The sequence below is a fragment of the Lissotriton vulgaris genome, chromosome 3_1, assembly GCF_964263255.1.
Source record: "Lissotriton vulgaris chromosome 3_1, aLisVul1.2, whole genome shotgun sequence".
In the NCBI taxonomy this organism is placed as follows: Eukaryota; Metazoa; Chordata; class Amphibia; order Caudata; family Salamandridae; genus Lissotriton; species Lissotriton vulgaris.
Genome location: NC_141689.1, coordinates 822,874,799 through 822,889,118, shown reverse-complemented (window position 1 = coordinate 822,889,118; position 14,320 = coordinate 822,874,799). Strand labels below are relative to the sequence as shown.

General features: G+C 45.0%; 1 protein-coding gene across 1 annotated transcript in view; it reads right to left on the bottom strand.

Moving 5' to 3' along the window:
• Nucleotides 1-2,667: 2,667 nt before the first annotated feature.
• Nucleotides 2,668-14,320, bottom strand: part of AUH (AU RNA binding methylglutaconyl-CoA hydratase) — a 663,348-nt gene continuing 651,695 nt past the window's right edge. Inside the window, exon 10 of the mRNA XM_086961130.1 lies at nucleotides 2,668-3,154. Coding sequence (XP_086817256.1) covers nucleotides 3,077-3,154 — 78 coding nt within the window. The 3' untranslated portion in view covers nucleotides 2,668-3,076. The remainder of the gene's footprint in view (nucleotides 3,155-14,320) is intronic.

Below are 14,320 nucleotides of genomic sequence, written 5' to 3'. Positions count from 1 at the left end.
CTAACTGGTGATCTGCACTAGCTAAATCAAGCATGGATAAGATTGATGCACCACCCAAAGTTGACACTAACTTGTGCAAGTTGTTTAAAGAATTACTATTGATCCCAATCTCCCCATTCAGACTCCTCAAAGGAACACACACAATCTAAGTTCTCCTGAGCTCTTCAGTGACACTTAGGGATAATCCCATGGAGAAGACTCAATTGGTTCAATAATATCTTTGCTACATAGAAGATTCAAAATGGAGTTTAACTAGGATCTGCTATTTAATGGTACATTATGAACCTTAAGACATACAGTAGTAGCATCACGTTTCATTATGCTCCTGGGCCTAAGGCCAATGAAGCTTCCCAATTCGTCACTGAACACGTTTTAAAACTGTCCCTGCCATGTATGCTTTGTTATCACTCTCCTTATCACTGAATAAACTGGTGGTACAGCATTAGGATCAAGTCGAATTCCTAATTCCTGTAGATGTGGACACCCCGAATAGGATCACCGTTTTGTGCAACATAGATCTTTCGTTTAGTTTCTCTACCAGCAAATAATTAACCAAACCATAAAAATGCCCTTGCCACCCAAAAACCCACACCCACCCTAACGCAAAAAAATCTTTTGCCACACAAAAAAACCATATAAATGCTAAACCCTAAAAAATGCATTACCACCCATACCCACCCTACACCCTAAAGGTTCCCTGGCACACAAAACCCATACCCACCCTAACCCCAAAAATTATAACACACCCAGCCTACACATTTTTTATCATAACCCACCAAAAACCCATACCCACCCTAAACCATAAGATTTCCTTGCCCCCAAAAACCCACACCCACCCTAAACCTTAACAATTCCCTTGCCATCCAAAAACCCATACACACCCTAAACCCTAAAAATCTCTTACCACCCACATACGCACACCCAGCATAAACCCTAAATGTTCCCTTGCTACCCAAAAACCCCTAAGAAAACCCTTACCACCTAAAAAAACACACCCACCCTAAACCCTAAAAAATCCATTGCCACCCCACAACCCATACACACCCTAACAAATCCCTTGCCACTCAAAAACCCATGCAAACGCTAAACCCTAAGAAATTCATTACCACCCAAAAACCCATACCCACTCTATACTGAAAAACTTCCCTGGCCACCCTACACCCATACCCAGCTTATAGCCTAAAAAACCCTTACTCCCAAAAACCCATTCTCAGCGTAAATCCTACAAAATCCCTTGCCACCAGAAGTCTCACACCGACCCTAAACGCTAAAAATTCTCTTGCCACCCATAAAACTCATACCCACTCTAAACCCTAAAAAATTCATTACCATCCAAAAATCCTTATACCCACCGTAAACCCTAAAAATTCACTTGCCACCCAAAAAACATACTCACTCTAACCCCTACAAAATCCCTTGCTACCCAAAACCCCTATACCCATGCTAAACCCTAAAAAATCCCTTCCCACACAAAAACGCATACCCACCAGAAACCCTAAAAATTCCCTTGCTACCCAAAAACTCACCCTGAACCCTAAAGGTTCTCTTTGAACCCAAAATGCATAACCACCCTAAAACCTAAAAAAATCCCCTACCACCTAAAAAACCTTTACCCATCATAAACCCTAAAAATTCCCTAGCCACCCAAATAAGTATACCCACCCTAAACCGTAAAAAATTCATTACCACTCAATAACCCATGCCCACTCTAAACCCTAAAAAATGCCTTGCCACCTAAAAACCCATTTCCACCCTAAACCTTATTATATAGCAGTCGCCAGTAGGTAGTTATAGTTAGGACCAACATCTTCATAGGAGAATCATTCTTTGTTTTGCCAATAAGTTTAGCACCGTTTGACGAATCTTCACCAAATTTGAAAACATTTCCTCTTTTTCGTTCAGCAGCTGTGTTGAAAATCATGCGGGAATGAGGAAAAAAGGGGTCCCAAAACACATTATCCCCATTTTAATTCTAAGGGGAATTTTCATTTTTTGAAAACGACTACAGGCCAAACCGAAGAAAGCTAGATGTTCGTCCAGAAAGCGGGCTTTTGTGTAAATCTCTTCAGTAGTTTGAGAGATATTTAAGTTAAAAAAATATATATCTTGTAGCCCAAAAACCTACTGCAATGCTACTGAAATTTTGACTGGCTGCCAAAACTTTAACCAATAAGTGTTGGCAGCCATCTTGGAACTTGGTTGAACCAAGACCCACAAAAATGGGTCAGGGTAGAAACATTGTGACCCCCCAGGCCTCTTGGAGTGGTCCGACTGGGACCCCCCCCCCCTAGGGCCCAAAAAAGATTTTTTTTTAAAAATGTTTCAGGTGGGTATGCAGATTCAAAACGAAGCACAGGCTCCCGCGCTTCGTTCATTATCCACCCCGGGTTGCCCAGGTCCTGGGGGCATTTATTGTTTGATAGTGAAGGTGGGGGGGGCATACAGCCCCCCCTACCGAGGCTCAATATTGCCCCAGGGACCACCATCTACACAGGGTTGATCCACAATGATACAACAATACATTTCCTATTACATTTGTTTCCCTTAATCATCTTCACAGATCTCAAATTTCAACTATCTTACCAAACAACGTTCTATGTTATTATAGTAGCCTCCTCCAAAGAGGAAAAGACAAAATAAACACAGAGAACAAGTATGCACAAAAAGTCTTTTTGTACTTGGTTTAATATTCCTTATCCTTTTGGTATACAATTATCTTGTTAAACAGGTACATCAGACAGACATTCAACGTTCCTTTATAGGCCTTGTGTTAAAATAGATTGTTTGAGTGAAATAGAGTCGGTTGCATTTCAAAAACAAATAAAAAAGAAACAGCTTACTGTGAACCCGTGACCTAGCACGTACACAAAGCTCCCTTAATGACGCAGCATGGAACAATGCAACATGTATATGCAGGAGTCAGGTGCATGTATGGGCACATTCCGGATGGGGTAATGCTTGTTTTCTAAGTTTGGTTATTATGAAACTGCAGGTGCTGAGGCAAACTGAAGCAGAACGTCCTGCTAACAAACAATATCTTTGTACTGCCTGGGTTTTAACAGGCAGGCGTCCCGCCTTATTCCCCCTTGTATCTTGGAGGCCGCTTCTCTTTGAATGCAAGGAGTCCTTCAATTCTGTCTTTTGTTGGAATAACCTAGGATGGAGAAAAAAAAACGCTCAGTAACGTTTACTGTAAATCAGATACTGAAAGACCTTTCCTTGGCTGTTAAGAGCAACAAGTAAACAAATGCACGCAGGGCAGTGCCTTTGATTAGATTATGGAAAGAGCTGTTACATAAAATTGATTTACAGTTACTTTAGTTGTGTTATCTCATCAACGCTGACCTTCATCCATCCTTCCTTTACACAGAATCATGTTACAGTTTTGTTCAGCATGTTTGGAGTTGGCTCAGTACAATCACAAGGACATTCGTTTTCGCCAAGAAACAAAATCAGCATATTTTACAACCAACATACAATACATGAAAATCTACAAAATGTTAAATGCTGCCCCAGGTCACTCTCACCACAGAGCACCACGACTGCAGTACTACCCTTATATGAATTATTTCAGCAACCACTTCTTAAAGCATTGGAAGTTCGTCTGAGCACAGGTCCGTTTGCACAATAGCTGAATATCATTGAGGGACAGTAGTATAGGTGTGAATGGAAGCTTCAGAAAAAAGTGAAGTATATATAGGGCTGTTATGGAAAGCAGGCAACGGGCTCATTTCACTCACAATATGTTGTACTTTGATTTTTCACTTGAATGCATATCTGGGCCCTCATTATGAGTCGTTAATTGGGTCAGGTATTCAGACCCCCAACCCCTCATCTCCTCCAAGATATCAACAGTATCTCCGGGGGATGGAAAACACAGTCCATTTACAAGAAGGACACTGAGGGTACATTTCAGATGGGGAATAACCAGGAATTGGATTAAAGCTTTCTGGTTAAGTGTGCTATTCCTCATTCTGGGCAGGATTTTTTGTTTGAATGTCAGCTGCTTTCGGTAGCTGAAGTCCTGGGGGGAAAAGTCCCTGCCTGCATGACTACCACCTCACTCACAATCCCAGGGGCCTTTACAACTTCTGTTGCAGGGCCAATCAGAGATTTCGAGCAATGTGAAATGAGGGCCTTAGCAGCAAAACACAGAGATAGAGGAGCTTTGAGAACAACTTTCCAGCAAAATGGCTGTTAAAGCAAATCACGTTTTTCCACTGAATTTGCATTTAGGCAGCGACACTTGCAGAATGTTTTCTCATTGTACCAGCATTTCTTAGACACATGCAACAGAAGATAAGGTTGAACGAGTAGACTGTTCCAAACAGGGCATTTAGTGGAGCATCTTCCATTATGTGGCGTTATGTACATAGTAATCATTGCACAGCTTTTGCTTGCAAGCTTTGTAGATAAACACGTTAGTTTTAATCGCCAGTAGCAATGACATACAGACTTGCTCACATTTGTTGACTGAGCTTGGCTGCCTGCATATTTTGCAACAGGTGTTGTGTGGTATTGAAGGGTATATCAAATAACGCAATACATGTTTCCTCATCACTACTATAGTTTTTATACCATCTCTTCCCATACATTTTTTATTTCTCTTGTTTCCCTCCTCAAATTGTTGGAAGTGGTCAGGCAAGTTGACATTTGAAAAAGGATTATGTGTAGATACTTGACTCTGTCAAAACTGTACCTTCTTTCAATTCTGTGGTGCCCGATATGTCTAGCTTTTTGCCTCTGTATCATTGTGTGAAAACCATGCAAATCTTAATAAAAATATAATAAAAATAAACAATATGCATGCATATAAAGAATTCTATAATGTCGTCAATTCGTCCACACAAACAGCACACGGAGCCAGGATATGCTGAACTGATTTATTCCTTAAGGAACAACACTCGCTAAGACATAGAGCGCCGAGCGTCTAGGTTACAAGCGCTCCGGTCGCCAACTGCCGCTATTGCTCTTTCGCGCTCTTCTCTTTCTCCGCTGCGCATGCGCGCCAGTCCCGCTCTCGCCTACGACGCGACGCGTCATCGCGTACGCGTCCGTCGACTATAGCGCAACACCACATATCTCCCCCTTTTTACAATTAAACAGAAACAGTAATTATAGTCCAATGTCTATTGTCCACTCATCTCAAAGTCTCTATATCTTGCAGGCAACGTGACACTTCTGCCAGAGCGGGTGCTTCTTACCAGTGTGCTTCTTCCTGCTTCTCTCTCTCCACTCATTTCATCATTGTCTCTCGTGTCTTCTCTCTGTCCACTTCTGGCAGGGGTATCTTGACCCCTCTCCACATCTGCGGTTTGAGTTTCACTTACTCCACTTTCTCCTCCGTCCTCATTGACGCCACTCGTGCTTTCCTCGGGCGTGGGTATCTCTCCTTCTTCTCCAATGGGTATCTCTTCTTCCTCCGATTTGGGCCACCTTACAATCCTGTTGACTCTCGCCATGCGGTCTTGGGACCACACCTTGCCGTCACTTAGAAGGGCCGCTCTCCCTCTCACTTCTTTGACTAGTAAAGGCCTACTATACTTGCTCTCTCCTTTCTTTTGTAGTGTGGGAAGTTTGACTCGGACCCATTCTCCTTCTTCCAGCTCTGTCTCCTTGGTGTTGCGTCGCTTGTCGTACTGGGCAGCATATATCCTTTGGGCCTTCTCTAGGTTGTGCAAGACCACTGCTGGGGACCATTTGCTGGTTATGGTCTTTTCCCTCCACGCCACGTTATCTCTGGTGAACGGGTAACGGCCTCTTAACACTTGGAAGGGGCTGTATCCTACGACTGTGGGGGTGATCCTGTACGCCCACAGCATGCTCTGTATTTCAAGTTCCCAGTCTTTCCCTTGCGTGATGGCTGCCTGTATGGACCCCATCAAGACGCGATTGAACCTCTCTACTTGGCCATTGCACGCCGGGTGGTAGATAGCCGTGTGTTTCGACTCTATCCCGTTCCTTTTCATGAAGCGCGACCATTTTTCTGAGACGAACTGCGGTCCGTTATCGCTAAGTATAGTTTTGGGTATTCCTTCTCTTAGGAATAAGGAAGTAAAGAACTTCAGTACAGTTTCTGTGTCCATAGACTCTTGAATATCGACTTCCGGCCATTTGGAATATTTGTCGATGACCACACATAAGAATTTGTTCACTCCTCTGTTATCCAGCACTGGTCCCAGGATGTCTATGGCTAGGTTCTCCCATGGGTTTTGAGGGTACTCGAATTTTCCTAAAGCTGGTCTGAGAGGTCGGAGTATTTTGTCCGCTCCTTGGCATTGCTCACACTCTCTCACTTGTCTTTCTATTTGGGCATCCATGCCAGGCCACCAATACATAAGCTTCACTCGCGCTTTGGTCTTCACTATGCCCAAGTGTCCCTCGTGCAATTGTCTTAGTAACGTGGGAACCAGGGTTTCCGGTGGAACCACTCTCTCTCCCCTGTATAGGAAGACCCCCGAGTCGCTCAAGGATAGTTCTTCTCTTATTTCATAGAACTTCCGTACTCCCGCAGTGAGCCTCCTTTTGTCAGGCCATCCTGAGGTGAGGTGTCGCTTAACTTCTGTTTTCTCTGCATCTTGTTCATATGCGGCAGCCCATTCTTGCCTGCTAATGGTCATCTCATTGTCCTCTAGGCTCGCTACCATTTCCTCTGCGTCCGGAGTGCTCTCTGGTGCCTCCTCCATGGCTGAAGCTCTGCTGAGGTAGTCTGCCACCCTGTTTTGAGTGCCTGGCAAATATTCAACGTCATACGTGTAGTCCAATAACTTGAGCGTCATTTTTGCTATGCGAGGGGTTGCTGTGTCGTGGCCAGACAATGTCAGGACTTTAACCAGGGGTTTATGATCCGTTTGGAGCTTGAACCTGGTGCCCCAGATGAACTGTCGGAACTTGCCCATAGCCCAGGTGACCGCCAGCATTTCCTTTTCTATGACACTGTATCTTTGTTCTGTTGGGGTGAGAGCACGTGAGGCAAAACTGATGGTTTCTTTAGCCCCGTTTTCTCTCTCCTGTGCCAACACAGCTCCCAAACCTTTGTCGCTTGCATCAGTCGTCAAGATGGTTTTGCCCGAGGGGACATACCCTTGCAAGGGAATGGCTTCGTTGATACAGTTCTTCACTGTTTCGAATTCACTCTGCGCTTCAGGGTCCCACTCGAACTTCGACTTATCTCTGATTAGTTGACGCATCCTATATGTTTTGGTGGCAAAGTGTCTCACGAACTTACTATAGTACTCGGCCATTCCGAGGAATGACCGTACTTCTTCCTTGGTCGTCGGTGCCTTTGCTTCTTTGATGGCCCTCACGTTCTGTTCCTTGGGTGATATGCCATGTGTACCAATCTCATGTCCCAGGTACGTGACCGATGGCCTTCCTATTTTGCATTTGCTCCATTCTGCCGTGAGGCCCCTGTCCTGTAATATTTCTAGGACTCTGGTTAGCTTGTTGTCGTGATCTTCCTTGGTGGATCCCATTATCAGTATGTCGTCTTGGAAATACTGTACTCCTTGTACATCCTTGAACAACCGATGCATCAACTTTTGAAAAACCGCTGCTGCTGAAGCTAGCCCGAAGGGCATGCGGCGGAATTGATAACACCCAAAGGGCGTGATGAAGGAGGTGTACCTTCTACTAGATGGATGCAGGTTTATCTGGTGGTATGCTGACGTGAGATCGATGGTTGAGAAATGGCTTATATCTTTTGTCCGCGCTAGCATCTCTTCTATCCTGGGAAGAGGGAACTTCTCTATGATGAGGTTTTTGTTGAGTTCGCGGAGGTCCACGCAGAGACGGACCTTCCCATTTGGTTTCTTGGCTACCACCAGAGGAGACAACCATTCCGCACTGTCCACTGGTTCTATGATGCCTTGTTTTTCCAGTTTCTGAAGTTCTTGTTGCACGGCTTCACTGGTGGATATAGGAATGTTCCTGACTTTGTGGGTCACCGGTATCGCCCCCTCCTTGAGTACTATCTTGTGGACAAACTTGTCGAGTTTCCCCACCGTTCCGCCGAATACTTTGGGGTAGTTGGCTTCGCAGTCTTCTCCTTTGGAGATGGGCCATTCATCCGTCAGCAGAATTTGTTCTTTGCCCCCAGGGTTGAGTACGATTCCTAAATCGCCAGCATCTCTCCAACCGAGGACAGACGGACCCTTTTCTGCTACGTACAGTGTGCAGGTGGCTGATCTCCCTCTGAACTCGAATTTGAAGTTGCGGCAGCCCACCAGGGGAATGGCGTTCTCAGTGTACGAAACCGCACGGATGTCCGGCGGCCATAGTTCATGCCCCACCACGGGTGCGAAATCCTCCTCCCATATGGATCTTTGTACTTTTGTCCAGGGGGAACCCGAGTCCACGGCCACATGTACCTTCACACCCCCGATGAGCATATCCGTGCAGGGTTTATCCCTGCGTTTCCCTGCTACGTCCAGGACTTGGTCTTCAATGCACAGCACCATTTCGCCCTCCTCTTGATCCTCTTCATCGCTGCGTTCAGATGTCGCAGAGTCCACGCACTTGACCGTGGACTTGTTACCTTTCTTGCGGCATACTTTTTCAAAATGGCCGACCAGGCCGCAGAACGCGCATCTGGCGCGAAACGCCGGACAGCGTTTATCCTGAGCTGAGTGTGCAGTGCTGCCACACCTATAACACGAGAATTTTCTTTCCCCGGTCGTGGGACCTGGTTGTTTCCCTGTCCATTTGGTTTCACGTTTCTGTTCTCCATACGAACATTTTTGTTTGCTGGTGGCAGGAGCTTCATCAATCTTGTTAACCATCTGCTTTGGAATGCTTTCCCGTTTGGCTGCATCCGCACATCGTTTCGACATCTCCGCCTTTTTTACCATGGCTATTACGTCTTTGAGCGATGTTTCGTTCTGTGCCCACAGTTTGTCTTGCACTGATCTGTTGGTAGTATGCATGACAATCTGGTCCTTTATGTACTCGTCTTGTAGTGCTCCGTATTGGCACGTGATGGCCAGGCGACGCAATGCAGCCACGTAGTCATCTATGGTTTCTCCAGTTTCTTGCTTCCTCTGCTGGAAATTGTAACGGTCTATGGAGACACATACTGCTGGGCGGAAATGATTGTTCAAGTCATCTAGTGCATTTTTAAATTCATCAGTTTCTGTTGCATCTCGTTCTTTGGGCACGATATTTGTGAATACCCTCACCCCTTCAGGGCCTAGGTTGTGGAGCAACAGTCTCTTTTTTCTTGCCGGCGTGTATGCTTCTCCATTTTCATCTTCTAGCGCTTCTATGTAGTTCCTGAAATACTCCCTCCAATCCTCCCATTTCATTTGGGGTTCCCCTGGCCTGGGTAGGAATGGAATGGGGGCCATCAGCACTGAGGATTGATTTGCCATCTTGGCTTCGCCTTTAGGAGCTTCTGTTTGGGCTCTGGGGTTGCGGGATACACTAGAGGTCCCTGCTCCTTCTGCAGTGTCTCCTTGGCTTCTGGGACTGCCTGGGGTGTTGTCCACTATCTCTTGTGTAGGGTCAGTGGTTTGTGCCCCCTCCTCTGGCTTATGGATGTCGCTTTTAGTTGCCAGCGTGCTGGGTTAATGGCTTCTTGTCCCTAGGGTTGCACTGACCTGCGTCACGCTGGTGGTGTGCCTATTGCCGCGTGGTAAGGGTGCGCTGCTGCCACGCTCTATGCCTCTGCGTTCCGGCTGCTTGATTGTCTCGTTCTCCGAGCCAGGAGTGGTGAGGGTTCCAGGATCAGTGTTCCCTGTGGCTGTGCTTGGACGATGGTTGGATCCCACCTTCGTCGCCAATATAATGTCGTCAATTCGTCCACACAAACAGCACACGGAGCCAGGATATGCTGAACTGATTTATTCCTTAAGGAACAACACTCGCTAAGACATAGAGCGCCGAGCGTCTAGGTTACAAGCGCTCCGGTCGCCAACTGCCGCTATTGCTCTTTCGCGCTCTTCTCTTTCTCCGCTGCGCATGCGTGCCAGTCCCGCTCTCGCCTACGACGCGACGCGTCATCGCGTACGCGTCCGTCGACTAGAGCGCAACACCACAAATTCCATACCGCAATCCAGATCATGTAGGTCAATGGTTTCTAGAAGATACGAGTTAAAATCCTCTGTGGCTAGTTGCTTTTCCTGGCATTTGTAGCTAGGGAGGCCAGAAGATCTGAGCTTATCTACGTTATCACCATTCCAAGTGGCCCATGTGGCACAGTTAGGCTTTCTAAGCACAACAGACCTTTTCTACATTCAGCTGTGCAGTGATTATGCATGTTGCAGCTTCTCCATTCCCGAAGTCAGGGAAGGTGAAGTATACGTACATAGAAGGTGATCATTATATTACCTGATACAACCAAGAGTGACATTTATTTGGTACATGACTGTGTTTCTGGATGGAGAATCTGATAGAATTGCTTACAAGACAGTAAGATATTTTCTGGAGGCTGGGTTTATCATGTGGGCAAAGGCGTATTGGAAATATCCCAAGCCAATCCTGAAAAAACACAAACCTGGGTCTACGTCAATACAGGAGGAGCTCCAGAGACTAATGTCACTTCAGACCTTTATCCTTGAATCATGTGAACCACACCAGGATGATCCTATTTCCAGCATATTAGGATGATGTATAAAATTGGGCATGCCAGACAGGTTGTTAAATACACTTGCACTGACCACTTACACAACATTTAGATTCACCAGCTATAAATGCTTCGAAACTCTTCATTACAGGAGACTGTAATATTTTGACAGTTTCTTACATGAGGCCATTGGAGAGTCTATTTGTGGAACATATGGATGCCTACAACTTGTCAAATTGTCCTAATGCCCTGTCACCTATAAAAGGACACAGTCTTAATCTCATCTTCGCTGGAGACTTGAAGCTTAGTATCTTAAGTTCACCCCTCTTAGGAGGTTCAAGCACTTTCTTGTACAAATTAAACTAAAAGCTGTGAGTAAAAGTCAGCAGGCCACATCCACCTCCAGACATGAATGGAATTCTCAGAAATACCGAACAAGAATTAGTAAAAGCTAATGACGGCCTCCATAATTAATTTTTATCTACCAAAATGTTTTAACAATTTAGTTCCCATAGTCTGAGTGTTATATAATAAAGTCGACCTAAAGTAGGCAATCAATCAATCAAACAGCATTTGTATAGCGCAGCATTGTCACCCCTACAGGTATCTGGGTGCTGTGTCTCCATCAAAGAGCCACGTTTTGTGTCTCTTTCTGAAATTTGCCAGTGAGGGGGCTGTATGAAGCTGGAGGGGACGATCGATCCAGGTCTTGGCTGCGATGTAGGAGAAGATGCAGCCACCATTGCAGTTGCAACGGATGTGGAGTGTGTGTGCGAGGGCGAATGAAGAGGAGCACAGGTGTCTAGAGAGCTGTCGGAAGTTCAGTCGATGGTTGACGTAGGCAGGTCCTTCGTCGTGGGGGGCTTTGTAGATGTGCATGAGGATCTTGAGCTGGTATCTCTTTCGGATGGTGAGCCACTGGAGTTCTCTCAGGTGGGGGGAGATCTGGGTTCGTTTGGAGAGGACCAGGATGAGTCTGGCTGCAGCGTTCTGTATGGTCTAGAGTCTTTTGAAGAGCTGGGTGGAGATGCCAGTGTAGAGAGAGTGGCCATAATCGAGGCGGCAGGTGAGGAGGTCCTGAGTGACGGTCTTTCTGGTGTTGTTTGGAATCCATCTGAAGATTCTACAGAGCATGCAAAGTGTGTGGAAGCAGGAGGAGGCGACTGCATTGAGTTGTCCTTTCATGGCCAGTTGGTTGTCAAGGATGATGCAGATGTTGGGTGCATGGTCGTTCGATATGGGTGTAGGTCCAAGGTCTGTAGTCCAACAGCTGTGGTCCCATGCAGAGGTGGTCTTTCAGAAGATCAGTACATCAGTTTTGTCAGAGTTGAATTGGAGGCAGTTGTTGCTCATCCATTTGGCTACATTGGCCATAGCGTTGCAGAAGCTGGTTTTGGCATGGAGGGATCCTCAGTGAACAGGGTGGGGCTGAGGCATGATCTTCGTGGTACACCACATTTGATGTCTTTGGATGAGGAGGTGAAGGGAGGCAGTTGGATTGCCTGTGTGCGTCCTGTAAGGAAGGAGGCAATCTACTTGAGGGCATCTTGCTGTATGCCTATGTTGTGCAGTCTGTTGATGGGGTGTTGGGGGAGACAGTGTTGAACACCGCAGAGAGGTCGAGAAGGATAAGGGCCACAGGTTCTCCATGGTTGAGGAGTGTTCTGATGTCATCTGTCGCTGCAATCAGCACGGTCTCATTGTTGGGGTTGGCACGGAATCCTGACTGTGAGGGGTCCAATAGGTGGTTTTATTCCAGGAATCTGGTGAGCTGCTGGTTGATGGCTTTCTCGAATACTTTGGCCGGGTGGGGGAGCAGGGAAATCGGACGATAATTTTTTAGATTGCTGGGGTCAGCGGAGGCTTTTTTTTTTTTAGAAGGGGTTAGAAAGTCTTTCCCTCCTTGGTTTACCTTTATCCTTACTGATCTTGAAATGGGGGCAGGGGGAATTGCAAGCTGAACATTTGAAAATTAAAATTAGCCTTTATTTTTTTTTTTTTTTAAAGAACCATATGGGTAGAAGAGTTGAAATGCAAATTATCAACAGAAAGGACTGCCTTACACATCAATTATTTATTCCTCTGCCATGTATGATACATGTCCTGATTCATCAATGGGAATGCCAGAAAAAATCAGTGCCCTTTTTATGTATAAAATCAAGGACATACAGTGTTTCCTAGGAGAAAGGATGACAGGTCATAACAGAAAGAGAAAATAGTATTATTGAAAGTATACATCGATTACATTCAGCAAAACGGAATGCAGAAAACTAAAAATGCTGCCTCTTCCCTACTATGAGTACAGTGCCCTTCAGGCACTGGCAGACAATCACATGACCACCATTCTGGCTCTTTATGCCATGAAGATGGTAAACAAGTATTTGCAGTTAGGGTTGGTATCACCTAGTTGTAAAAAATGTGCATTAAGTACTTAAACAAATTGACATGCTTTGATTCCAAAGTTCTGCAAAACGATTGCCCTATTTTCAAGTTACCACACATCTCCAGGGTCACAGCAAGTATTGTTGCAGCTCAGTTTGAAGTCTATTTCTAAATCCATCAGCAGCAAGTCACAAGTCCAGCTTCTACCAACATGGAAAATTAGGTTTTGGTATCACTTCTACAGGACATCCTGGTAGCATCAGATTATATAGTGTAACCATGCTACTACTGGACCTCTCAGTGGCATTTGATATGGTGGACCTTGGCTCTTGCTGCTTGAGGTCCAAAGCCAGCATGTCAGAAATGGCAAGCAAAATTGTATCATATACCTTTCTCAGCTTGCTCATCTATTCTGAGCTAGACCTTTCAAATGTCTGTCTGGGTTGTCCTTCACAAAATCAGCTATTTAGCAGCGTGAAAAAAAATACACTTAGCAGCAAGACAACATTAAAACTTGCTAAATTAGAGGGTTTCCACAGGATTAAAACTCACAAAAACGCTACCACTGTTAAAAAAAAGTTCACCTTTAAATTCATCTGTCTGATATGGAGGTGCGATGAAGGTAAAATTCCTGCCTATCTTCAAGTGAAAGCCACCAAATACCATTTACTGCATACCTTCAGAACAAGTAAAAAGCTCTCCTTGTTAGACTGTGGTATCTCATATTGGAAACAAGTCATATGATCATATATACATAAATCTGGAACACTTGCTAGAAGATGTTTCATACAATATTTCACTAATGAGTTTCATGAAGTCATAAAACTGTTCTAATAAAAAACAGGTGTTGATGTTGGCTCTTCTCTTCATTATCTTTGGTCTTTGCTGTGTAACCGAGACAAATTAAGCTTGATATTAAGATTCTGGATCCAATCAACAACTAGGTTTGTACAGCCCTTATAAATAGAGAAATAAACAAAATAATCCTGGCATTGGGGGATATTTCCCCAACCATTTGTTTTACTAAAATATTTTCTGGATAAAGATTATAGGGGTTCTGTCACCATTACTCTTACACAGTCTTTGTCGTAGCATTTTGGTATCTCCTTGTGGCTACATAGCTCTGCATGAAAAATCAGATAAAGGAAGGACTAACATAGTGACAGTCTCATCTTCATAGTGTGGGAATAACAGGCTATGTTAGTTGCTACTTGTCGCTTGTAGTATGGAATATCGAAGAGGAAATATCATGGTCACACCACATCATGACCAGAATATGTACAGACAAAAGTTTGCTGATGAGCTGGTGATTGGACGTGGAGAAAGACATGATGCTCTGGTGTGTTGCTTCAGAAATAAAAGGACTGTACAGAAATA